General features: G+C 42.1%; 2 protein-coding genes across 2 annotated transcripts; both read left to right on the top strand.

The window, feature by feature from the left end:
• The first annotated feature begins 400 nt into the window (after positions 1-400).
• Positions 401-7,716, top strand: LOC137896134 (high-affinity choline transporter 1-like). The gene is made up of 8 exons (XM_068741662.1): positions 401-596; positions 784-900; positions 1,366-1,521; positions 4,410-4,558; positions 4,664-4,807; positions 5,292-5,445; positions 6,463-6,677; positions 7,174-7,716. The coding sequence occupies exons 1-8, from the start codon at positions 413-415 to the stop codon at positions 7,714-7,716; spliced, it is 1,662 nt and encodes a 553-aa protein (XP_068597763.1). The 5' UTR covers positions 401-412.
• Positions 7,717-12,247: 4,531 nt separating this feature from the next.
• LOC137896133 (high-affinity choline transporter 1-like) lies at positions 12,248-23,047 on the top strand. Its single transcript, XM_068741661.1, has 8 exons — positions 12,248-12,443; positions 12,631-12,747; positions 13,615-13,770; positions 15,569-15,717; positions 15,823-15,966; positions 16,751-16,904; positions 21,799-22,013; positions 22,505-23,047. The coding sequence occupies exons 1-8, from the start codon at positions 12,260-12,262 to the stop codon at positions 23,045-23,047; spliced, it is 1,662 nt and encodes a 553-aa protein (XP_068597762.1). The 5' UTR covers positions 12,248-12,259.
• Positions 23,048-24,770: the final 1,723 nt, after the last annotated feature.

The raw sequence follows: 24,770 nt of genomic DNA, 5'->3' as shown, positions 1-24,770 counted from the left end.
CATCTTCAATTTAGAAAGACACTCTTGATGCTCTTTTAATACTCAATCATGCCACCAGCCTGTTTTATTTTTGATGAAATCACTTTTGACATCAAGGAGATAGTGTTTTTGTCTGTCAAAATTGTGTAAGTCAAAGTTGTGAATGGAACATTAAAGGAGATATATTATGAACATGCTATTTTGTTGGCTGCACTGCATAACACAGATGTGTACACCGGCTACCAGCAGCACAAGCCCAAAGTTTGTGAAAGGCTCGTCTAGTGGTTATCATGTTTGAGCACAGGTTTCTACTGGTTTCAGCTTACTAAGCAGGTTTGACATGCCGTTGATCATTTATGTATTGTAATGAATCACTTATTTAACTTGAAGTATTAGACTCTGAAGCCACACGAGGTGGATTATCAAATTCATAATGGCAGTCAACGTCCCAGGAGTGATAGCGATAGTGATTTTCTACCTGATGGTCCTTGGGACCGGGATCTGGGCTTCTTTCAAGTCCAGAAGGAAACAGAAGAAATGTTCAGCCACTGGAATGGAGATGACTTTGCTGGGAAACCGGAGCATTAACTTGGTGGTGGGGATCTTCACGATGACCGGTGAGGAGAGAGAAGCCGATAGAATTATGATAATTATCCAATTATCAGCCTAGCAGTAACATTTAAACCAAACGTTTCGAATTTTCACTTCCTTATCAATGAAATTTATGTATTTATACTCATGATTTTTATTTACATTTTCTCAAAAGCAATTGTTTATTATATTGTGTTCGTTTTAATCCTGTAGCTACCTTTATTGGAGGAGGCACCGTTGTTGGGACAGTCGAGATGATGTACACTCCTTCCATGGGACTGATCTGGACAGTGTTGATGTTTTTGGCATACAGTTCAGCTTTATTAATATGTAAGAGTTTGAAATTATACTCACATTGATACTGTTTGAGTATGTAAAAAACAAACCTTCAAAAATAAAGTGAGGCTGGAAATCAGAAAATGTGGTTCTATAAAATTGATGTTGGCTGCATGGCATGCAGGAAACCAATGCTATTGTTAATGCTATTAAACCGCAGTTAGTCATCCTTGCATACTGTTTGATGGAGGTTGTGTGCTCTCAGATTAATTCAAGTTTTCTGAACTAAAATATCCTTGAGACACACATTTGTCTCCATAAATTGTACAATTGTTGGTAAATTTATTTTGTAGAATATAAATGACAAAAATTTCCACTGAAAGTTATGCCATTTTGTCCCTTTAAAAAAAATGAATTGCTGTATTTGCATTTTTACATGCACTCCTTTTATTTGCTTTTGCTTTCCTCCTCATTCGACTTTTTATTCTAATTGTGATTTTGTTTTTTGTGTAAATGAAGGTGGTCTGGTGCTTGCCAAGCCGTTGAGAGACAGAAACTGTGTGACGATGCTGGACCCTTTCCGTGTCAAGTATGGAAAAGTGATAACGGCTGCAATGAGCCTGGCTGCGATATTAGTGGATTTAACCATCTTACCCACAATACTAATTAGCTTAGGTAGGTATATTTATTGCATTTGGTGTGAGTTCCATTATCTGTTAATGCGTGTTATACTTTATAGATGGTAACATGCATCATTATTTATGATAATATATTGTTATATGACATGTCTTCTGCCCTCGGTTAATTGTATGGCTATTCAACTTAGACAGCGAGCTAACCAGAAAAGAAGGCCGCAGCAACGACAGGACAGCTTCTAATTTCTTGTCTTTATTTAACACATTAATATTCCGTTGCCTTCTTTCCATTTTTGTAAAAATGTTACAAACCTACAGAAAAATACATAATCTGTTTTGCCTTCAGAAACATGTACAAATATTTGACCAGTTCAGGATCTGTACAGCTAGCATGCAACAATTCTGGCTTGTTAGTAAGAAAGCTAGCACAAAAACGTATCACTTTCTCTTGGCATAAAACTTACTCAAAGTTAAAGTAGAGAAAACACATCAAACATAATGCTAGGTACTTATAAATGTACAGATTATTATGGATCAAGGTTTCTCAACGACGAGAGGTGTCTGACATGCTATAAATATTTTACCTGCTGCTTACGGTTAGTCGCCACTAGGGGCAGTGCAGCGTATGAACGAGCAAAGAAGAATTTATCTTAACATTGTCCTCTTGTGGGTAGAAAAGAAATACCCCAGCTCTGCAATGAACTTCTATAGGACCTAACTAAATAATATTACCTCAACACTGAGGGACAGAATAACATGATTATTAGTCTCCCTCTTGAACAGCCACCTTATCATGGTGGGGGAGTTTGAGCGCCCGAACAATCCCAGGGCCTATATTGTTGGGAGGGGGGGTCGACATTTCTCGGACATCCCATTGCTCTGACACCCCTATGTTCAGACAATTCGGCTGCTGACCGTGCAACACTCTTTATCAATTCACGTTCTCGGCAAATAGTGTCTGTAACTAAACCCCAGCCAGACATTGATGAACATGACTGGTTTTCCGAAGCCTTTAAAGCGGGGGTGTTAAACTCAAATACACAGTGGGCCAGAATTTAAAATTAATCAAAGACATGGGCCAACGTTGAATAAATGAACCTTTAATATGGACCCAAACAAGTTTTGCTTTAACATTGAGTATGGAACAAGCAACGCTTTTGTAATTTAATCATGAAGACATGCAAAATCGAATTTCAAATTAAAAAATGGCATTTTAAATAGAAATTCTATGTTGTGAACTTTTCCACAGGCTAATAAATATGAAAATAAAAAAAAAATGAGTGAACCAACCATTCAAGCCTTGGAGTAGCAAGAAAAAGTGCATAAAGAAAGCGTTAATTACTGCTCAGTTTTCTTTTTTTTTCTTTTTCTCTTCTCTTTCTCTCCTTTTTTTTTTTTTTTTTACCTGTTTACCGCCGTAGAGGGCTGTGCACACCGCAGTGAACATACAACATGGACAAACAAAAAGTGACAAATACACTGTTCTGAAAAGAAAATGCAATGGATTTATTTGTGCTCCTTAATTCTATCCCTTCCATCCAACCATAACCAAGAGTTGTCCCAATACACCAGGTTCACATTCGTCTCTAGAGGAAAGTATGGATCACCAAGTTCTCAGGAGATCTGAGGAAAAAGAGAGAGAGCATAGTGAGAGCCACAAACACTGAACCAGCAACCTCCACTGACTCAGAGATCTGTGGGCGGAGTTGACTCTCAAAACGAGTTTTGATAGGTGCTGGAGTGGTGGACCTGGCATGCGTGAAACCTCCACCTAAGAACGGGGCAGCCATCCCAGACCCAACAATGGCAACATGAGCCCCCAGATCACCCATGCAGCCACAGCAACCCGAGAACGACCACCGTGGCCCCACCGGAGCCACATGCAGAAGAACCAGCCCAGGGCCTGGAAGCGACCTACACCAACACAGCCGACGAAACCTAGTCCAGCGCAGCGGCACGGGGCACAGCGGGCCGGCCTGGCGTCCCACCAGCACCCAACACCACGCCCCCCCCACAACCGCCTACCCCCCTCCCAACATCCTCCACCCATCCCACCCCCCCCTCTAGCCTCCCCCACGGCCCAGCCCCCGGCCCAACTCCCCGGTGATATACAAATGTATGTGGTGCGCTAAAATTGGGGACAGGTGGGGCCGGACGGGGGATGCGGAGGAGGGCAACGGCGCACTCCTGCTCCGCGCCCTATCCCTTATCTCCCCGCCTAGCACCCACACGACCCAATGTGGTGTGAACGCTCAGTGAACGCCCCCCAAGTGCATGCACCCTATGTGTGTATTTACATATGTGTTGTGCTAAGGTGGTGAGTTAAGAGGCGCAGCACATGAGGCCCCGACCAACCAGGCGGGGGGAGGAGGGAGCCTGACCATAGTTCCCCCAGCCTCAACCATCCCACCCACAGGTGCCAGAGGGCACAACCATGCACAGGGCCCAGATCGAGCACCGCCCCTGACGCCTCCCACCCATCCCCCATAATCCAGCCCCCAGGAAGGAGGGAGCCGCGAGGCTCAGTTTGCAACACACTGATCTAATCTGATGTGCCCAAACCAGATACCTGGCATACTGGGTGGAGTTTGACATTTGTGCCAGGGGAGGCAAACATTTTATTTAACTGACTTGAGTTCAGTAACGTCACGGCACATGTCGCAATGTCCCATGACTGCTCAAATATGAATTTATCACATAAAAAAAACAAAACAGAATTTAGATTTGTTTATTGCTGTAATTCCATGTGTTATATTATACAATATATGTGTTAATATATACAGTGGTGTTGCTAGGTCTTCAGTTTGGATGTCTTTGTGATCTGGCACTACATAAATAATATTGAATTTAATAATAATTCTATATTCACACAAAAACCAAATGATTGAAAAATGAAATTTAATTTACATTTTTTTATGTGTTTGACAGGAGGAACCTTGAGTGTGGTCCTGGATTTGTCTTTCTCTATATGCATCTGGATCTCTGCTGCCGTTGCCATTAGCTACACAGTTATGGGTGGTCTCTACTCTGTGGCTTACACAGACATTATACAGTTAATCCTCATGTTCATAGCATTGGTAAGCTCACATACTTTTCTTTTAAGGACCACAATGCATAACAAACTTCACAAATGATGCTTTGAAAGTGTGTATATCATACATTGTACATTTTGGTTTCTGCAGTGGGTCTGTGTTCCCTTTGTTCTGATGAACCCTCACACCTTGGATATCAGTGAGACGCTGATGAACAACACCTTGCACGCTCCCTGGATTGGTAAACCAGAGCTGAAAAGGACCTGGCTCATGATTGATGATTTTTTATTCTTTGTAAGCCAACAGCCTTTCCTACATTGATTAGAATCTTTGTCCTGATGTCTGAATGACTGAATGATTATAACAGAAATGATTTAGAATGAATAGTTTGTAAGCAGAGGTTATTGTTTGAGACTATTTTTCTAGTTGTAGAGGTAGTTGGGTGTAATTAACTCATTGTATGCCATTGATGTCGAAATTGTTTACCCTGATATTGAAATCTCCACCTCTTCAACGACCAATAACTCCGGAACGAAAAATGGTGTGAACAGTCTTTTTTTCCTTATGAAAGAAGATGCTTTAATCTTTAGGTTTAGTGTTTGCATAGTCATAGTAAAGAATAGTCTGTGGGGCTTGAAAAAATGGGCAAAATGAGCGAAGACCGGTTCACTAGCAGAGCTGAAAATGGCTGGCACTCAATGAGTTAAAGGTTAAATGTGTTTTTTGGTTTTTTACCAATGTGGATGTATTACTACTGACTAACCAACTATCCTTGAAGGCTGTGGGAGGTACTGGGTATCAATTTACCCACCAGAGGACCTTGTCAGCTTCTTCTACAGCCATAGCCAAGAAAACATGCATCGCTGCTTCTATCCTTTATCCTTTATTTGGGATACCTGTTATTCTGATCGGTGCAGCTGTTTCATCCACAGGTAATCATGATGTCTCTGGGATTGCAAATATTAGCAATGTAAATCACATACACCAATCAACCATAAGATTATGACCACTGACAATTGAAGTGACTGACACTGGTTACGCCTTCATCATGTCACCTGTTAGTTGTGGGAAATATTGGGCAGCAAATGAGCATTGGGATTTGATTGAGTTTGGCAAGGGCCGAATTGTGATGGCTCGATGACTGGGTCAGTGTGTCTCCAAAACTACAGGTCTTATGGAGTGTTCCAGGTTTGAGGGGTCTGTGACTATCAAAAGTTGTCTGAGGAAGGAAAAGCAGTGAGCAGTACTCATTGATGCAAGTCGGGAGCGAAGCTTGGCCCTTAAGGGTATTTCCATCGAGCAGATTAACTACTGGAGCTCAAATTGCTGAAGAAGTTGATGCAGGTTCTGATAGGAAGGTGTATAAATAAAAAGTGCATTGCAGTTTGTTGTTTATGGGGCTGCATAGACACAGACCGGTCAGGGTATCGGTCCTGAGTCCTGACCTCTGCCCACTGCCGAAAATGGTTACGGAATGGTTTGAGGAATACAGCACTGAGTTTGACGTGTTGAATTAGCCTGAAAATTAAATCAAATCTCAATCCAATCAAGCGTCAATGGGATGTGCTGAACAAACAAGTCTGATTTATGAATCCCCACCTCTCAACTTACAGGACCAGAAGGATTTGCGGCTCATGCCTTTGTGTCAGTGTCACTGCCTGCAGGCTCTCCAGTATTTTTCCACCTGCGCTTCCTCCTTCATAATTGACAACACTAACATCATCATGATAAATAACAATGGTCCACTTTATGCTGCAGAGCCGGTAATTTCTGAGCTGCCACAACAGACATATTACATTATGGCCTCACAGAGCACCACCTAGCGCATTTTCAATTCACTGTATTGGAAAATCTTTCTCGTCACACTGGAACATGCCAGTCTCATATTGTAATAACAGTTTCATTTAAGTGATTTTTCAGAACTGTTAACTGTCAGGTTCCCTCAACAGACTGGAACCAGACCAGCTACGGTTCTCCATCTCCGTATGAACGTGGGGAATCAGCTATGGCTATGCCTATTGCCCTGCAGCACCTTACACCAACCTACGTCTCCATCATTGGAGTTGGATGTGTTGCAGCAGCCGTGATGTCATCAGCTGACTCGGTTTTGCTTTCAGCATCTTCTGTCTTCACCGCCAACATTTACAAGAACTTGAGACCTCAGGTAAAATATTATATTAAACTTGTTTCAGGTGTTGGGGAAACACAAAAAGTGCTACTTCTGCACATACAAGAACTTAAAAGCAACATCCACAATCTCCTTGAATCCATTTCAAGAGGTTTGTTCACAGGTGCAGATAAGGAATTCTCATCGGTGATAACATAGGCTTCACGTATTTCCAGGCTCTGATTATATTATGCATTCCCAAAATATCACAAACAAGTGCAACAGAAGCAAAGGAACAATTTTAGAGTTAACATGACATCTTTACTTGTACAAATTACCAAAATAGGAATTTGCCATGAAGTCCATTTTTATTTCTGAATCCACATTGCCACATGCTGGTCTTGAAATGAAATGACACTTTTGTGAAATGCAATATTATCAAACTATAATGTATAAATTGTTCATAATTTCATTCCAAGACTGACCTTATTTTATCAGTAATAATTGTAAGCTAGACAACATTATTATTTACCTTCTTCATCTTCTTCTTCAGGCCTCGGACAGAGAGAATCAATGGGTGATCCGTGCTTCTATGGCCATAGTGGGCGTGATCGGAACATCGCTATCCTACCTGAAGCACAGTGTGATATTGTTCTGGTTCCTTGGTGCTGAACTCAATTACGTGCTAATCTTTCCTCAACTCTTGTGCGTCCTGTTCTTCAACATCTCCAATGGTTACGGGGTGGTTATGGGGTTGATGGTGGGATTGCTGTTAAGAGTGCTAAGTGGTGAACCATCACTAGGATTAGAACCAGTCATACACTTCCCAGGATGCACTCTGGAGGATGGCGTTTATGTCCAGTATGCTCCAGTTAAGACCATCTCCATGCTGTCTGCCATTGCTGCCATCTTGTTGTTCTCCTACTTGGCTTCTGTCCTCTTCAACAAAGGTCTTCTTCCTGAGAAGTGGGATGTGTTCAAAGTGAAAGCCCAGCACTCACCAGTACCACTGGAGCCAGTAGGTGGCAGCACAAATGACAATGAGAATGTGCTGTTGAATGAAATTTCTGACAAAGCTGTCAAGGCTGATGATTAGTTAGCTTTTTGAGCCCGTGTTTTCATGGTAAATACCTTCATGTCCATATATTATAATGTCGGTGTAGGTTCTCGTTCATCCAGGTCACGGTAATCCCTGAGGGTTACTGTGTTACATGTAGCACGACTTCACCGAGAAACATTCCTAGTCAGAGAACCCTCATTGACAATGGCAATAAACTACTTCTGATTCTGATTCATTCATTCATCTTCTTGACCGTTTAGTCCGTTACAGGTCGTGGGTCATATTGGAGCCTATCCCAACAGTCAACAGGCGAGAGGCGGGGTACACCCTGGACAAACAGCCAGTTCATCGCAGGGCCACACAGAGATACAATCTTTCACACGCACACTCACACCTATTAGTGTAAACCCAGGGGTCGCCAACTTAAGACACGTGTGTCATGGCTGGCACGCGAGGGCATATATGTTGGCACACAGAAAATATTAAGTGGTAAAAATAATATTGTATCTTATCATATTTAGCACCTCACAAGACATGGAGCACTCTCAATGTTCTTGAATACTAATTGTGGCGACCCCTCAAGGGACAAGCCGAAAGTACAGTAGTAGTAGTAACTGTTTAAATGCAACGCTCGTCAGTCCATAAAGAGGGCCGTTCTCCCTTGTGTGGCACTCCTCCTCGTTTGTTCATCTGCTAGTAACTTTGCTTGCTCTTTGCTGAGATTCAGAAAGTCAGTGTGTTTATATAGCCTGTGTGTGTGTTAGCTATTGAGTGTGTGACACTGGGATACTGGTTTGCTGGGTTTGGGGCAGCCTCATGGGTAGTACGGGTAGTTTGGTTAGCAGGAGCTAAAGTAGCGTTGCCAGCTTCTCCCTTGTGCCGGTCCCAAGCCCAGATAAATGCAGAGGGTCGCGTGAGGAATGCCATTCAGCGTACAAATTGGCCAATATAAATATGCAAATCAAAGTAAATAAAGTCATACCGGATCGTTCAAGGCCCGAGTTAACAACCACCGCCATCAACGTTGTTAACCCACGGGACACTGCTAGAAATTGGATTACTGTCGATCGAAGACAGAGACGAAGAGGAGGACAATGGGTGCATCAGCAGCAAGAGAAGAAGGAATGGAAGAGATTAGGACAGATTATGGACTGAATGATGGGACAATGACGGGAAAAGCTAGAGAGCTGGTGGACATGATGAGAATGGTTGATGTGTTGTGTGTCTTGTCAAAAGTTATTGAATCACTTCTGTTTAATCAACTAAAAAAAGTTTATATTCTAAGGCTTCTTTGTTTGGGGTTGTCGGTTCATACGGTTTCCTGGTTCGCAAATTATATGAATGACAGCGTATTTCATTTGGGGGTGCCACAGGGTTCGATATTAAGAACCCTTCTTTTTATTATGCACATTTGAGTACATAATACTCAAATGTATTTAGTACCATAGAAAATAAATGTGTCTGTTGGAGAAATCACCCATCTTCTGTGGTACATTCTTTGCAGCAGAGTAGAAATTGCTCCTAACAGAATAAAAGCTATACCATACCCATCTTCTGGGGTATATTCTCAGCAGTATATTAAACAGAAGCAGGTTCCTATCATAAATCCTTCTCTGATGGAGCTACACTTCACCCATATTCTGGAGTGCTACTAGGACACTTAGCTTGTAACAGGGCTCGGGTGTCCTGAAACCCCGGGTTATCCACAACATAAAAGGGTCACATGTCGACAGCAATAAAAGTTTTGCCCGGTCGATTTCTTTTGCCCTCGTTGAATCAAGTTTGTAGCCTGTGTGCTGCTTGTTGTGTTTGTCTGGTTCCACTTGTTTTCACAGAGGGGCGATGTCGGCATAAATGTGTTGTCGTGTTTGTTGTATGTCCACCAATGTAGTTTTGTGTTACACTTGCGACATACCGTTGTATTTTGCTCCACGAAGCACTTTCCATCAGGGTCATATTTGACACAAAAACCAAAGTATCCCCAAAGGCCAGATCAGAAGGATGGTGGAGGATCTTTGATTTCAGGTACCGTATTTTCACGACCTTATGACGCACCTGCTGATTCGCCGCAGTCTCATTAACAGCTGATTTTTCAGTATTTCAGACATACAAAGGGCGCGCGGATCAAAAGGCGCCGGCATGATAGGTGCGCAAAATAAAGCAGGAGCAAAACTGAGTTTGGTACTCACATCTTTAATCGTCATCAATCAAACAAGCATACTAGTGCGCGTTTTAAAAAATAGAGCCGGAGCAAAACAGAGTCATTAATCAAACCCATCAAAGTCCTCGTCCTCTGTTTCTGTAGTGAACAGCTGCACTAGATCTCCGTCAAACATGCCGGCCTCTTTCTTCATTGCCAGTCACTTTACGTGCAGCGGCGTCGGCGCCTCGGAAATGATGCGAACAACAATGCTAGCAGACAGTTAGCCGAAGCAGCTACAATCCAGTCAAACTGTGGCGCTGCGCTGCCTTCCACTCTGAGTGGAACTGTGTTCTCCTTCTGTCGTCCAGCGCTCCCACGCAGCCCGCAGTTTAACGTTGAACGGCTGGAGTTCTTTGATTAATCCACCGGGGATGACAATGATAAGCTAGCTTGCTAGTTAGCCCGTTAGCGCGTTAGCGCGTTAGCTAGCTTCACTCCGGTTTAGACCGTATCGGTGAGATCGGCCCGCACGGAGTCGCAGATCGCAGGAACCGAGTTTCTGCAGGTCTTCTTCTTGCTTCCTCCGCTTCCTCCATGGATTCATTAATGCTGGATTCTCTCTCCGCTGCTCTATTCCCGTGTTCTGCTGCGGGACCGGCAGCCTCGGCAGCCACTTCCGTCAACACGCCATAATAGTTAATGTGGTGATGCACGTCGGAGCGTATCACTCCGCCAGGCGCCTGACTGAGTCCGCCTTACAACAACAAATAGGCCGCGCGTCCTATGGGTGTGAAAATACGGTAAATCATTCGCCATCACTTGTAGCTTTTGTCTCAGCAGCTTGGGCTGAATGAATGTGGGAGGTGCTGCCGTTTAGTGGCTCGACGCTCGCTGGACGTTGAACTTTCAGCACATTTTATAAAATGAAGATAACATTTTGTATTGTTCGATTCATAGGGCGTACGAACCGAGACCCCTGTATCGAACGGTTCGATACATTCATTCATTTTCCAACTGCTTTTTCCATCATCATCAGATCGCGGGCCAAGCTGAAGCAGTCAATGGGCAAGAGGCGGGGTACACCCTGGACAAGCCGCCAGTTCATCGCAGGGCAACACAGAGACAGACAACCAGCCACACACACACATTCACACTTACTGGCAATTTAGTGTCACCAATCCACCTAAGCTGCACGTTTTTGGTGGCAGGAGGAAGCCGGAGAACCCACGCAAACACGGGGAGAACATGCAAACTCCACACAGAAAGGCCACAAGTCGGACTCGAACCTGCGACCTTCTTGCTGTGAGGCAACAGCACTTTTAAACAATTATTTACTGTTTTGGATTAACCCTGACTAAAGCTGTTGAATATCTGCAGAAAGCTTTTAATATGATGCAACGCACACTTCTGCAGCTAAAACTAGTCCTTAATGCTGATGAGACTAAAATAAAGTTGTCAAACACTGTGAAGACACCTTAAACTATCCCGCCCTGTGCCCTCTCTTGAGGGAAATGTCAGAGGTGGTTCATGTGTACAAATACCTTGATGTCTTGCTTGATGACTCCCTTGCCTTCAAGCCCTATATTGACAATATTGTGAAAAACTCAAATTGGGCCTTTTCTTCCAAAATCAATGTGGTTTTTCTTTTGAGGTAAAAAAAAAGAAGAAGTGGTTTTTCACTGCAACATTTGTATCATTTTTAGATTATGGAGATGCATGAATACATCAGCTCAATGTCTTTGGAATATTGACACTGTTTATCATGCCTCTGAGGTTTATTCCTAACTTTTATTTACAAGGCCATGCTTGGACTATTGCCCTCCTACATCTGAGAAAAAAGTTGATTCTTATCAATCATTTGTTGCTCTGTGTTCCATTTGTCCATACAGAACTGGGAAAAGGGGCTTTTGCGTACTCAGCTCCTTCTTCATGGAACATGTTGCAAAAAGACTGGAAAAAATAAACAGAATTTATCTCTTTGAATGCAATTTCATGTTGAGATAAGAAGATGGGGAATCACTCCCCATCTTCAATTTAGAAAGACACTCTTGATGCTCTTTTAATACTCAATCATGCCACCAGCCTGTTTTATTTTTGATGAAATCACTTTTGACATCAAGGAGATAGTGTTTTTGTCTGTCAAAATTGTGTAAGTCAAAGTTGTGAATGGAACATTAAAGGAGATATATTATGAAAATGCTATTTTGTTGGCTGCACTGAATAACACAGATGTGTACACCGGCTACCAGCAGCACAAGCCCAAAGTTTGTGAAAGGCTCGTCTAGTGGTTATCATGTTTGAGCGCAGGTTTCTACTGGTTTCAGCTTACTAAGCAGGTTTGACATGCCGTTGATCATTTATGTACTGTAATGAATCACTTATTTAACTTGAAGTATTAGACTCTGAAGCCACACGAGGTGGATTATCAAATTCATAATGGCAGTCAACGTCCCAGGAGTGATAGCGATAGTGATTTTCTACCTGATGGTCCTTGGGACCGGTATCTGGGCTTCTCTCAAGTCCAAAAGGAAACAGAAGAAATGTTCAGCCACTGGAATGGAGATGACTTTGCTGGGAAACCGGAGCATTAACTTGGTGGTGGGGATCTTCACGATGACCGGTGAGGAGAGAGAAGCCGATAGAATTATGATAATTATCCAATTATCAGCCTAGCAGTAACATTTAAACCAAACGTTTCGAATTTTCAGTTCCTTATCAATAACATTTATGTATTTATACTCATGACTTTTATAGACACTTTCTCAAAAGCAATTGTTTATTATATTGTGTTCATTTTAATCCTGTAGCTACCTTTACTGGTGGAGGCATCGTTGTTGGGACAGTCGAGCTGATGTACACTCCTTCCATGGGACTGATCTGGACAGTGTTGATGTTTTTGGCATACAGTTCAGCTTTATTAATATGTAAGAGTTTGAAATTATACTCACATTGATACTGTTTGAGTATGTGAAAAACAAACCTTCTAAAATAAAGTGAGGCTGGAAATCATAAAATGTGGTTCTATAAAATTGATGTTGGCTGCATGGCATGCAGGAAACCAATGCTATTGTTAATGTTACGGGTCCCGGGATGGAGGCCACAATAACAAAAAGAATACAAAAGCAATAGCCCCTTCGCCGAGATAGGCTCTCCGGCCTAATTAACCTGTAAATCCAAATAGAACGTCAGAGCAAGAAACACACACACACACACACGCACTTTTTCTTCTCTCCCATTTGTAACTGAAGCATAAACCGGAAGCCCACTCCAGATACCCCGGGGTGACCTGACACAGCGTCAAAGGTTCCGCTCAGCTTCCACTATTTTATACAGGATAACATCTCAAGTAAAATAATAATTGTTAAAATTACGTGAATATTCACGTGGCTTACAGGCTACGAAATTGGCCATTTTTAATCATGTTAAATCATAAGCCAAATGTGGTTGCACATACCTGCGTGCGCCACACGAATGCTATTAAACCACAGTTAGTCATCCTTGTATCCTGTTTGATGGAGGTTGTGTGCTCTCAGATTAATTAAAGTTTTCTGAAGACAAATATCCTTGAGACACACATTTGTCTCCATAAATTGAAGAATTGTTGGTAAATGTATTTTGTAGAATATAAACTACAAAAAATCACACGACACTGAAAGTTATGCCATTTTGTCTCTTTTTAAAAATTGAATTGCTCTATTTGTATTATTACATGCAATATTTTTGTTGCTTTTGCTTTCCCCCTCATTTGACGTTTTATTCTAATTGTGATTTTGTTTTTTGTGTAAATGAAGGTGGTCTGGTGCTTGCCAAGCCGTTGAGAGACGGAAACTGTGTGACGATGCTGGACCCTTTCCGTGTCAAGTATGGAAAAGTGATAACGGCTGCAATGAGCCTGGCTGCGATATTAGTGGATTTAACCGTCTTCCCCTCAATACTAATTGGTTTAGGTATGTTTACTACATTTGGTGTGACACACACCAGCTAGTGTGTATTTGTGTGTCTGCTTGCATTTGCAGGTATTTTATTGTCAGCTTTTTTCTGAATCAAAAGGAACATTGTGAGTAAACTGACATTTTGCAGGATTGAAATCCTAACAATATTTGTCAGCTATTATTTGTGTTTTTTATCTAATACTACACAAAGTGAGGCTACAATCAAAATAAATTCTTTTGCTGATCACCAATCAGATGCTACCAGACATTATTGATTATATATATATATATGAACAAAGCCAGATCAGCTGGAGCAATCGGGCTTCGTTTTTTGAGAATTGCTGGTAGTCTTGAAAACTTTGATTGATGTATCTCTGGATGTATTGTTAACCTAATTTACAACTGAAAATAAAAGGAGGGCCAAAATAGATCCCTGAGGGATGCCTTTGTTTACTATGAGTGAAAGTGAGATACAGTGGTACCTCTACTTACGAATTTAATCCGTTCTGGGAGTAGCTTCGTAACATGAAAACTTCGTAAGTAGAGACGCATTTTGAATGTAAATGCACTAATCCGTTCCAAGCCCCGCAAAAGTATGATTTTTTTTTTTTTGTTTGTTTTCATTTTCTAACCGCTTATTCCGCTATCGGGTCGCGGGCCAAGCTGGAGCCAATCCCAGCAGTCAATGGGCGAGAGGCAGGGGACACCCTGGACAAGCCGCCAGTTCATCGCAGGGCAACACAGAGACAGACAACCAGCCACACACACACTCACACCTACGGGCAATTTAGCGTCACCAGTCAGCCTAGGCTGCATGTTTTTGGTGGTGGGGGGAAGCCGGAGAACCCGGAGAGAACCCACGCAGACACGGGGAGAACATGCAAACTCCACACAGAATGGCCACAAGCCGGAGACGAACCTGCGACCATCTCGCTGTGAGGCAACAGTGCCAACCACTGCGCCACAGAGCCGCCCCCCAAAAGTATGATATTTTTTTTAAATATTAATCTACCTGTTAGCTGTTACTTTTTGTCCTCTTTGTTTACTGGTCCTTTGCGGTGTTTTCTGCCTCGCGTTTCTTGAAAAACTGATCCAATGACGTCTGCCTTTGCCGGCTTTTGACAATCCGTCGGAAATGTGCGAGGCAGACGTCATCATAATGAGCAATAGCCCGACTTGTCAACACTTTTTCCGGGTGTCACGAGGGGGACACGAATAGCATGCTGGGATACACGCATACGCAACGATGTTGCCAGGCAGATTTTAGGCGATAGCCAATGGCAGAGCAGCTACGAGCAGCTATTTTTGACTTCGTATCCTGAAACGCCTTCGTAACGAGAGGCAATATTTTCCCATTCAGATACTTCGTAACCTGAAACTTTCGGATGTAGAGACATTCGTAAGCTGAGGTACTACTGTATAGTATTCTTGTTCAGATGTGGTAATTGGACTCAAAAGCAGCACCCTTTGATGGGTAAATTTGTAGCAAATGTATTTATCCACCCAAGTGGATAAGAAGAGCCCAAGATAGAAGGCAAGACAGATACTATCCAAGAAAGGACAGGCACAGTTCATAGTCGTATGTCATAGATGGAATATTAGACTTTCGGGGCAGGGACAAAATGGATACTTGCAAACAGACAGAGCTGGGATAGCTTTTTCCGTGGTAAATAAAAGTGAAACAAAATTTTGCACAAACATAACAGGCAGAATAATAAAGATAATGAACATATAGATAATAACGCTATATTCACACGAAAACTAAATGATTGCAAAATCTAATTTAATTAACATTTTTAAATGTGTTTGACAGGAGGAACCTTGAGTGTGGTCCTGGATTTGTCTTTCTCTATATGCATCTGGATCTCTGCTGCCGTTGCCATTAGCTACACAGTTATGGGTGGTCTCTACTCTGTGGCTTACACAGACATTATACAGTTAATCCTCATATTCATAGCATTGGTAAGCTCATATACTTTTCTTTTAAGGACCACAATGCATAACAAACTTCACAAACGATGCTTTGAAAGTGTGTGTATCATACATTGTACATTTTGGTTTCTGCAGTGGGTCTGTGTTCCCTTTGTTCTGATGAACCCTCACACCTTGGATATCAGTGAGACGCTGATGAACAACACCTTGCACGCTCCCTGGATTGGTAAACCAGAGCTGAAAAGGACCTGGCTCATGATTGATGATTTTTTATTTCTTGTAAGGCAACATCCTTTCCTACATTGAATACAGTCTTTGTCTTCATGAATGAATGATTAGAACAGAAATATTTTAGTATGAATAGTTTGTCAGCGGAGGTTATTGTCTGAGACAATTTTTTTCTAGTTGTAGTAGTAATTGGGTGTAATTAAAGGTTAAAGGTGTTTTTCCTCAGCATCAGTAAGAGAGCAGTCAAAGTTTTTTTCAAATACATTTTTGCGTTTCTCTGTTACTTATGGGATTCAGGTAGCACTGAGAAAGAAGTGGACTTGGCCAATCACGTTCCTGTCTCTTCAGTAACAAGGACCTCACTTTTGCTGGTTTAGCATGCATTCAGAGTCAGGCCCATGCGACAAGTCCCTCTTTCAAGGCTTGAAAGAAACCCCCTGCTTCCTGTTATTGACAATGTTATTATTATATCTAGTCATTCACGAAAGCCCTGACTGTTAACTGCAAAACTCTGTACTGTACCTGGTTATTGGTCGTCTGCACTCAAATTTGGCGAACAAGGCCAGAATGTTCATGACCTGAACAAAAAAAAGTTCTTGGAGTTGGTGCATCCAGTGATGGTCTTGTTCTACATTCATTGCTACTCGAATGTGAATGAACCAGGAGTGAGCCTGCGATTAAACTTGTTGTCCTCATCCATGATGAGGTCCACTAGTTTGTAGGTTATGAAAATTGAGAAATACTGCTTTAGAAATAATTACAGGCCAAATGTTTAGGTGTTTACCAATGTGGATGTATTACTACTGATTAACAAACTGAATTATTTTCTTTTAAGGCTCTGGGAAGTACTGGATACCAAATCCTCCACCAGAGGACCTTGTCAGCTTCTTCTACAGCCATCGCCAAGAAAACATGCATCGCTGCTTCTATCCTTTATCCTTTATTTGGGATACCTGTTATTCTGATCGGTGCAGCTGTTTCATCCACAGGTAATCATGATGTCTCTGGGATTGCAAATATTAGCAATGTAAATCACACACACCAATCAACCATAAGATTATGACCACTGACAATTGAAGTGACTGACACTGGTTACGCCTTCATCATGTCACTTGTTAGTTGTGGGAAATATTGGGCAGCAAATGAACATTGTGTCACAAGATGAGCATTGGGATTTGATTGAGTTTGGCAAGGGCCGAATTGTGATGGCTCGATGACTGGGTCAGTGTGTCTCCAAAACTACAGGTCTTATAGAGTGTTCCAGGTTTGAGTGGTCTGTAACTATCAAAAGTTGTCTGAGGAAGGAAAAGCAGTGAGCAGTACTCATTGATGCAAGTCGGGAGCGAAGCTTGGCCCTTAAGGGTATTTCCATCGAGCAGATTAACTACTGGAGCTCAAATTGCTGAAGAAGTTGATGCAGGTTCTGATAGGAAGGTGTATAAATAAAAAGTGCATTGCAGTTTGTTGTTTATGGGGCTGCATAGACACAGACCGGTCAGGGTATCGGTCATGAGTCCTGACCTCTGCCCACTGCCAAAAATGGTTACGGAATGGTTTGAGGAATACAACACTGAGTTTGACGTGTTGAATTAGCCTGAAAATTAAATCAAATCTCAATCCAATCAAGCGTCAATGGGATGTGCTGAACAAACAAGTCTGATTTATGAATCCCCACCTCTCAACTTACAGGACCAGAAGGATTTGCTGCTTATGCCTTTGTGTCAGTGTCACTGTTCAGTTCAGTTCAGAGCTTTATTGTCCCACAAGGGGAAATTTGCTTTGCAGCAGAGGTCACAACAACAACAACAATGCCACAGGACGACATGGAACATGTAAAGTAAAACAACAATAAAAACAACCTTAAAAAAAAGATAAATAAATCTGTTCTATCTCTGGGATGGAGGCCCTAATGAATAAAGTGCTGCTGAGCAGTGCAGACAAGTGAAGGTTAGTGCAGGTTAAGAACATTTATTGCACTTGGGACAAATGAAAATTTAAATCTATTGCTCTTTATCCTGGGGAGCTTGTATCTCCGCCCAGAGCGTAGGAGAGCAAACTCCTCCAAGAGTGGGTGATCCGAGGTGGACAGAATCGACCGTGCCTTCCGCAACACCTGCCGGTCAAAGATTTCAGCCAAGGAAAGCTGCTGTGAGCCAATGATTTTACTCGCTACCTTCACAATGCTGGACAAACTGTTTTTGTTTTGCACTGTGAGATTTCCATACCAGGAAATTATACAGAAGGTTAAAATGGACTCGATAAAAGATTTATAAAATAAGACCATCAAAGTTTTGTCCACATTAAAAGTGTTCAGTCTGCGCAGAAAGTAGAGTCTCTGCAGACCCTTTTTGCAGATTGCAGAAGAGTTTTGGTCATGCTTCAGCTTATAATCGATCACAGTTCCCAGGTACTTGTATGACTCAACTGACTCGACCAGAGAACCCTTGATTGCAGTTGGTACAGTTGAGTTTGATGTTTTCCTGAAGTCGATAGCCATGTCTTTAGTTTTGTTAATGTTCAACTTGAGGAAGTGGTTGTCGCACCACTCCACAAAGTCGTCCACGACTGGCCCATGCTCGACTTCACCATCCTGGAGCAGACTGATTAAAACAGCAAACTTTAAAAGATGCCTATCTTTATGGTTGCTCCGGCAGTCATTTGTGTATAAAATAAATAATAATGGGGACAGGACACACCCCTGGGGCGAGCCTGTGGACGACAGCCGCTTCTGGGATAGAGCACCATTAGCCCTAACTGACTGGGGTCTACATGTTAAAAAGTCAAGTACCCATTTTACTAAACCTGCTGTTGGGGTTCAGGGTTGTTTTGGTTTCTTCCCTCTCTCTTGACAGTGGGCGTGGCAGAGAACGGAGCGGCAGTAACAGACGCACCTGAAACCCATCATCCCCATTACCCCACTGCTTAAAGTCCCTCCGTCTCCACAGTCAATCACCAGATCACCCGAATGCTTCCCGTACGTGTTTCCCGGTCCAGTTCCAGTTCCAGTCCTTGCGTTTTTGGAGAAGCCGTTCCGTTCTCTGCCAGTTACCAGAACCGGCTGAGTATTTTGATTTTGTTTGTCGGAGTTGATTTCCCGACCAGCTGTTGTTTCTGCACTTTTGTTTGGCTGTGATTTTGTGTTGTTTTCTTGCTAGGACGTTCCAGCCCGTCCACCCCCTCAGTACAGTTTTGACTGAGTGTTTTGTGTTTTTGGGAACAATTAAAGACTATGTTTTGGTTTCCCAACTCGGTCTCCGCATTTTTGGGGTCTGGCTCTGCTCCTTGGCCCTACGGGACACAACACCTGAATCTAAATTAAAAGTGGACAGTAGTTTACGAGCTAAAATGTGTGGTTGAATTGTGTTAAAAGCTGACGAGAAATCTACAAATAAAAGCCTTGCATGAGTTTTAGTGCCCTCAAGATGCTTGTACAGGTAATTAAGCAAGGAGGCAGTAGCATCATCCACCCCTCTATTAGCCCGATATGCAAATTGCATTGGGTCGAGCAGGCCCTGAACCTGGTTGGTCAAAATGTCTTTGACCAATCGCTCTCGGCTTTTCATCACTATTGAGGTGAGAGCTACCGGCCTAAGGTCATTGAGCTCTTTAGGGTGTTTGATCTTGGCCACGGGCACAACAATAGACTCCTTCCACAGTCTCGGTACCTTGTGCTGGATCAGTGATGAGTTAAAAAATCGGTAAAAATAAAACATAACTGATCTGCACAAACTTTGAGAAATTTACCTGAAATCATGTCAGGCCCACAGCTCTTCCTGATCTTACATTTATGGAACATGGACCTGACGGCATGGGCACTGATTACAGGCTGGGAGGAGGTAAGACACTCACTCAGCTCTAAAAACAAGTCACCATGTACATCTGTAAAATCATGTTCATCATTAAAACGTAAATAAAAATCATTCAGTGCATTTGCGAGCTCTGAATTTGAATTAAAACCATCAATGGTGATTGATTTATTACTTTTTTTGGCCTGGCTTGTCATGGCTTTCATACCATCCCACACTGCTTTTAGTTCATTGCTGTGAAATTTCTCCTCTATTCTATTTTTATATTGTAGCTTAGCATTCTTAATTTCGTATCTAACCTCTTTTTTAGCTTCTGCCTTATCTCCATCATGACCATGTAAAAAGGCATCATGTTTCTTGTGCAGTGCATCCTTCACTGCTTTATTTAACCAAGGTTTGTTATTAGCAAACACCTTCACCCGTTTAGTAGGGATGATTGTGTCTTTTAGATAACGAATATACGAGGATATGACGTCAACCCTCTCATCAAGGTCAGTATCTGAGCTACCAAAAACATTCCAGTCTGTGCTTTCAAGGGCTCCTTTAAGTTCCTCAACAGCATTTTCAGTCCACATCTCCACTTCTCTGGTGGCAGCTTTAGTCCTTTTAAGGAGGGGCTTGTAGATCGGAGTAAGATAGATGGTATTGTGGTCGGAAGAGCCGAGAGGGGGCAAGGCTACAGACTTATAACACCTTTGACTGAGCCATAACACAGATCAATAGTTTTGTTCAATCTGGTAGGGCGAGAAATATACTGATAAAGGTTGCTCATCGATTTCAGGTTACAATGATTAAAGTCACCAAGGATGAAGCAAGGAGCATCAGGAGAGATGGACTGTAATCTTTCCGTAACGTTACGGATAGTTGCCACTGCGTTCTTCATGTTGGCTTTGGGGTGAATGTACACAACGGTGACAAATATTTGGGGAAATTCGCGGGGGAGATAGAAGGGGCGCACTGACACAGACAGCAGCTCGATGTCCTCAGTGCACACAGTCTCTCTGACAGTGATGTTCTTACACCACCGCTGGTTGACGTAGAGGCAGACACCGCCCCCTTGGGATTTCCCTGTGACGTCAGAGTCCCTGTCAAGCCTCAGCGGCGCACCAAAACCGCTGAGAGTTAGGTCAGTGTCCAGGTCCTCTGGGGTAAGCCAGGTCTAGGTGAAAGCCATGATGCATGCATCTCTGAATCTCTCCAGATGAGTAACGTTGGCTTGGATCTCATCGACCTTATTCCTGATGGACTGGGTGTTGCAGAGTAGAATCGAGGGGAGGGGTATACGGTGGAGATTCAGACGTTTCAGTCTCTGTCTGACTCCTCCCCGTCTTCCCCGTTTCCGCACTTTGCCGTTTTTATTCCGTGTATTAAAATACTCACGATACCGGGAGATATCCGCTATTAGACGGTCTTCCGTAAGTAGGTCCAAATGTGGTTGTGGCGGCTGTTGATCCCTTAGAACCAGTAAAAATTCCCGAGAGTACTGGATCCAACCAGCGTGCAGGGGGCGGGGATCGGACAAGCGCTGAGCCACCGCAAACAAAGTTGCTGAAATGATCAAAATCAGCAGCTCCATTCCAAAAAGCGAGCAAAGGACGTAGATGTTAATCTTTCTCAGATGGTTGATTTTCCACAAACAATATTTAGAACGACATCGACAACAACAACATAAGACGAGACCACTACTGCGTGTCGCTACTCGCGCAGCGCCAACACCTACTCCGTGGGTGTTCTCCGGTTTCCTCCCACTTTCACAAGCATGGGTGAATTGATTACTCCATACTGTCTGCAGGCTCTCCAGTATTTTTCCACCTGCCCTTCCTCCTTCATAATTGACAACACTAACATCATCATGATAAATAACAATGCTCCACTTTATGCTGCAGAGCCGGTAATTCCTGAGCTGCCACAGCAGAGATATTACATTATGACCTCACAGAGCACCACCTAGCGCATTTTCAATTCACTGTATTGGGAAATCTTTCTCATCACACTGGAACATGCCAGTCTTATATTGTAATAACAGTTTCATTTAAGTGATTTTTCAGAACTGTTAACTGTCAGGTTCCCTCAACAGACTGGAACCAGACCAGCTACGGTTCTCCATCTCCGTATGAACGTGGGGAATCAGCTATGGCTATGCCTATTGCCCTGCAGCACCTTACACCAACCTACATCTCCATCATTGGAGTTGGATGTGTTGCAGCAGCCGTGATGTCATCAGCTGACTCGGTTTTGCTTTCAGCATCTTCTGTCTTCACCGCCAACATTTACAAGAACTTGAGACCTCAGGTAAAATATTATATTAAACTTGTTTCAGGTGTTGGGGAAACACAAAAAGTGCTACTTCTGCACATACAAGAACTTAAAAGCAACATCCACAATCTCTTTGAATCCATTTCAAGAGGTTTGTTCACAGGTGCAGATAAGGCGTCTACATCGGTGATAACATAGGCTTCACATATTTCCAGGTTCTGATTGTATTATACATTCCGAAAATATCACAAACAACAGAAGCAAAGGAACAATTTGAGACTAAACATGACATCTTCACTTGTACAAATGACCAAAATAGGAATTTGCCATTAAGTCAAATATTTATTTTTGAATCCAAATTTCCATATGCTGGTCTTGAAATTAAATGACAATTTTGTGAAATGCAATATTATCAAACAATAATGTCTAAATTGTTCATAATTTCATTCAAAGACTGACCTTATTTTATCAGTAATAATTGTGAGCGAGACAACATTATTATTTACCTTCTTCATCTTCTTCTTCAGGCCTCAGACAGAGAGACTCAATGGGTGATCCGTGCTTCTGTGGCCATAGGGGGCGTGATTGGAACATCGCTATCCTACCTGAAGCACAGTGTGATATTGTTCTGGTTCCTTGGTGCTGAACTCAATTACGTGCTAATCTTTCCTCAACTCTTGTGCGTCCTGTTCTTCAACATCTCCAATGGTTACGGGGTGGTTATGGGGTTGATGGTGGGATTGCTGTTAAGACTGCTAAGTGGTGAACCATCACTAGGATTAGAACCAGTCATACACTTCCCAGGATGCACTCTGGAGGATGGCGTTTATGTCCAGTATGCTCCAGTTAAGACCATCTCCATGCTGTCTGCCATTGCTGCCATCTTGTTGTTCTCCTACTTGGCTTCTGTCCTCTTCAACAAAGGTCTTCTTCCTGAGAAGTGGGATGTGTTCAAAGTGAAAGCCCAGCACTCGCCAGTACCACTGGAGCCAGTAGGTGGCAGCACAAACGACAATGAGAATGTGCTGTTGAATCAAATTTCTGACCAAGCTGTCAAGGCTGATGATTAGTTAGCTTTTTATATTTGCAGCAGTTTTATTAGTAACAAACCAGGAAAACAGATACAGAGAGCATGATCAGGCAAGAGCATCACCACCCAATGCAAATTAATGACTGCGCTGATGTTAGCATACCTGTACCAAAGGCCAGAAAGACACACATAAAACAGAAGTTTTAAAGACACCAAGTCAAAAAAAATTACCCAAAGCTTTTGCTTAACCTGTCCAGATGTGTTAGCTGTAGTGATACATTTTTTTTTACAGGATCTTATTGAGGGTTATTTTCTGACTTGATCTGGGTTAATGAATGAGGGCACGTGAAAGGGTTGAGCTGGGTCAGCCCAGGTCTTTGCCTTTATTCCAGCATGCAGTCATATGTTTCTTGACATTTTTATTAGATTCTCTAATCGCCTAAATCTGAAATGAAATAGGTGGAAATCAGATCAGTTTCCCAACGTACCAAGAAGGAAGCAACAAGTAGAGCGACTGTCAGGCTGGTTTCTTTTTTTTTTTTACTTTATTCACAGAAAAAACAAACAAAACGAAACAAGTACAAATAATAATAATAATAATAATAATAATAATAATAAATTAAAAAATAAATAAATAACAAAAAAAAAAAAAATTTAAAAAAAAAAGCTACTACAAACAGTGTTCTGAGACCAGGCATTACACAACATAAATGAATTACCATTGCAATAACTTAAAATGAAGGCTGATTTGTGACATTGAGAAAGTTCTTGATTAAATCCCATTTTCTTTCAAAGACAGGTGTTTGTAACCGTAATTGTGCACTCAATTGTTCCATAGAGTATACTTGTCTTATTTTTTGTAACCATTGTGCTATTGTAGGTGGTTCAGGTTTCATCCAGCAGATTGTTAAAATTTTCCTTGCAGTCATTAGCAAGAGATGGAGTGTAAATTTTTGATCCTGGGAGAAACTGTCTGGGAAAATGTCCAGCAAGAAAACCAAAGGGTCCATCGAAAGATTGATTTTAATTACTGTTCTCAATGTAAATTGAACATTTTCCCAGAAATTAAGAATAATAGGACAGTCCCAAAAGATGTGTGTTTGGTCTCCCACAAGTCCACAGTTTCTCCAGCATTTGTCGGTTGTGCTACATTTGATGAGGAAAGATTTTAAAGGTGTTGTGAAGAATCTCATTTTCATCTTCCAATCAAATTCTTTCCAAACCTGACTACCCACCCCCCTGTGACAGCCAGAACAAATACTTTGCCAAACCTCGTCTAATGTGACATTTAACTCCAATTCCCATTGTTGTTTAATATGTTGAGTATTGTCCATGGTATCAATCAGCAGCTGTTGGTAAATCAATGACACTTGTTTTTTCATTACTCCACCCTTTTCCACCAGATTTATAAAGTGTTTCTCTATGTTTGTTGGTTCTCTTAATATATCTTCCCAGTCAGAATGTTTTGTGATATAGCTTCTTATCTGCAGGTACATGTACAAATCACTTGATGGCAAATCAAATTTACTTCCTAGTTGGGCAAAAGTTTTAAATACATTTCCTTCAAACAGTTGATTCACTGTGATGAGCCCCCTCTCAGCCCATCTCCCAAATCCGCCATCTGATAAAGAAGGGAGAAACTCAATGTTTCTATTTATAGCCATCGCTCGGGATAAGACAGCCTTCCCCTTCAGCTGTTTTTGTGTCTTGTTCCATATCTGTAATGTTTGTTTAACCCATAAGTTTGATATGTTCATTTTTTT

The sequence above is a fragment of the Brachionichthys hirsutus genome, chromosome 7, assembly GCF_040956055.1.
Source record: "Brachionichthys hirsutus isolate HB-005 chromosome 7, CSIRO-AGI_Bhir_v1, whole genome shotgun sequence".
In the NCBI taxonomy this organism is placed as follows: Eukaryota; Metazoa; Chordata; class Actinopteri; order Lophiiformes; family Brachionichthyidae; genus Brachionichthys; species Brachionichthys hirsutus.
Note: the sequence above shows the minus strand (reverse complement) of the source record. Positions and strands in the feature narration are given on the sequence as shown.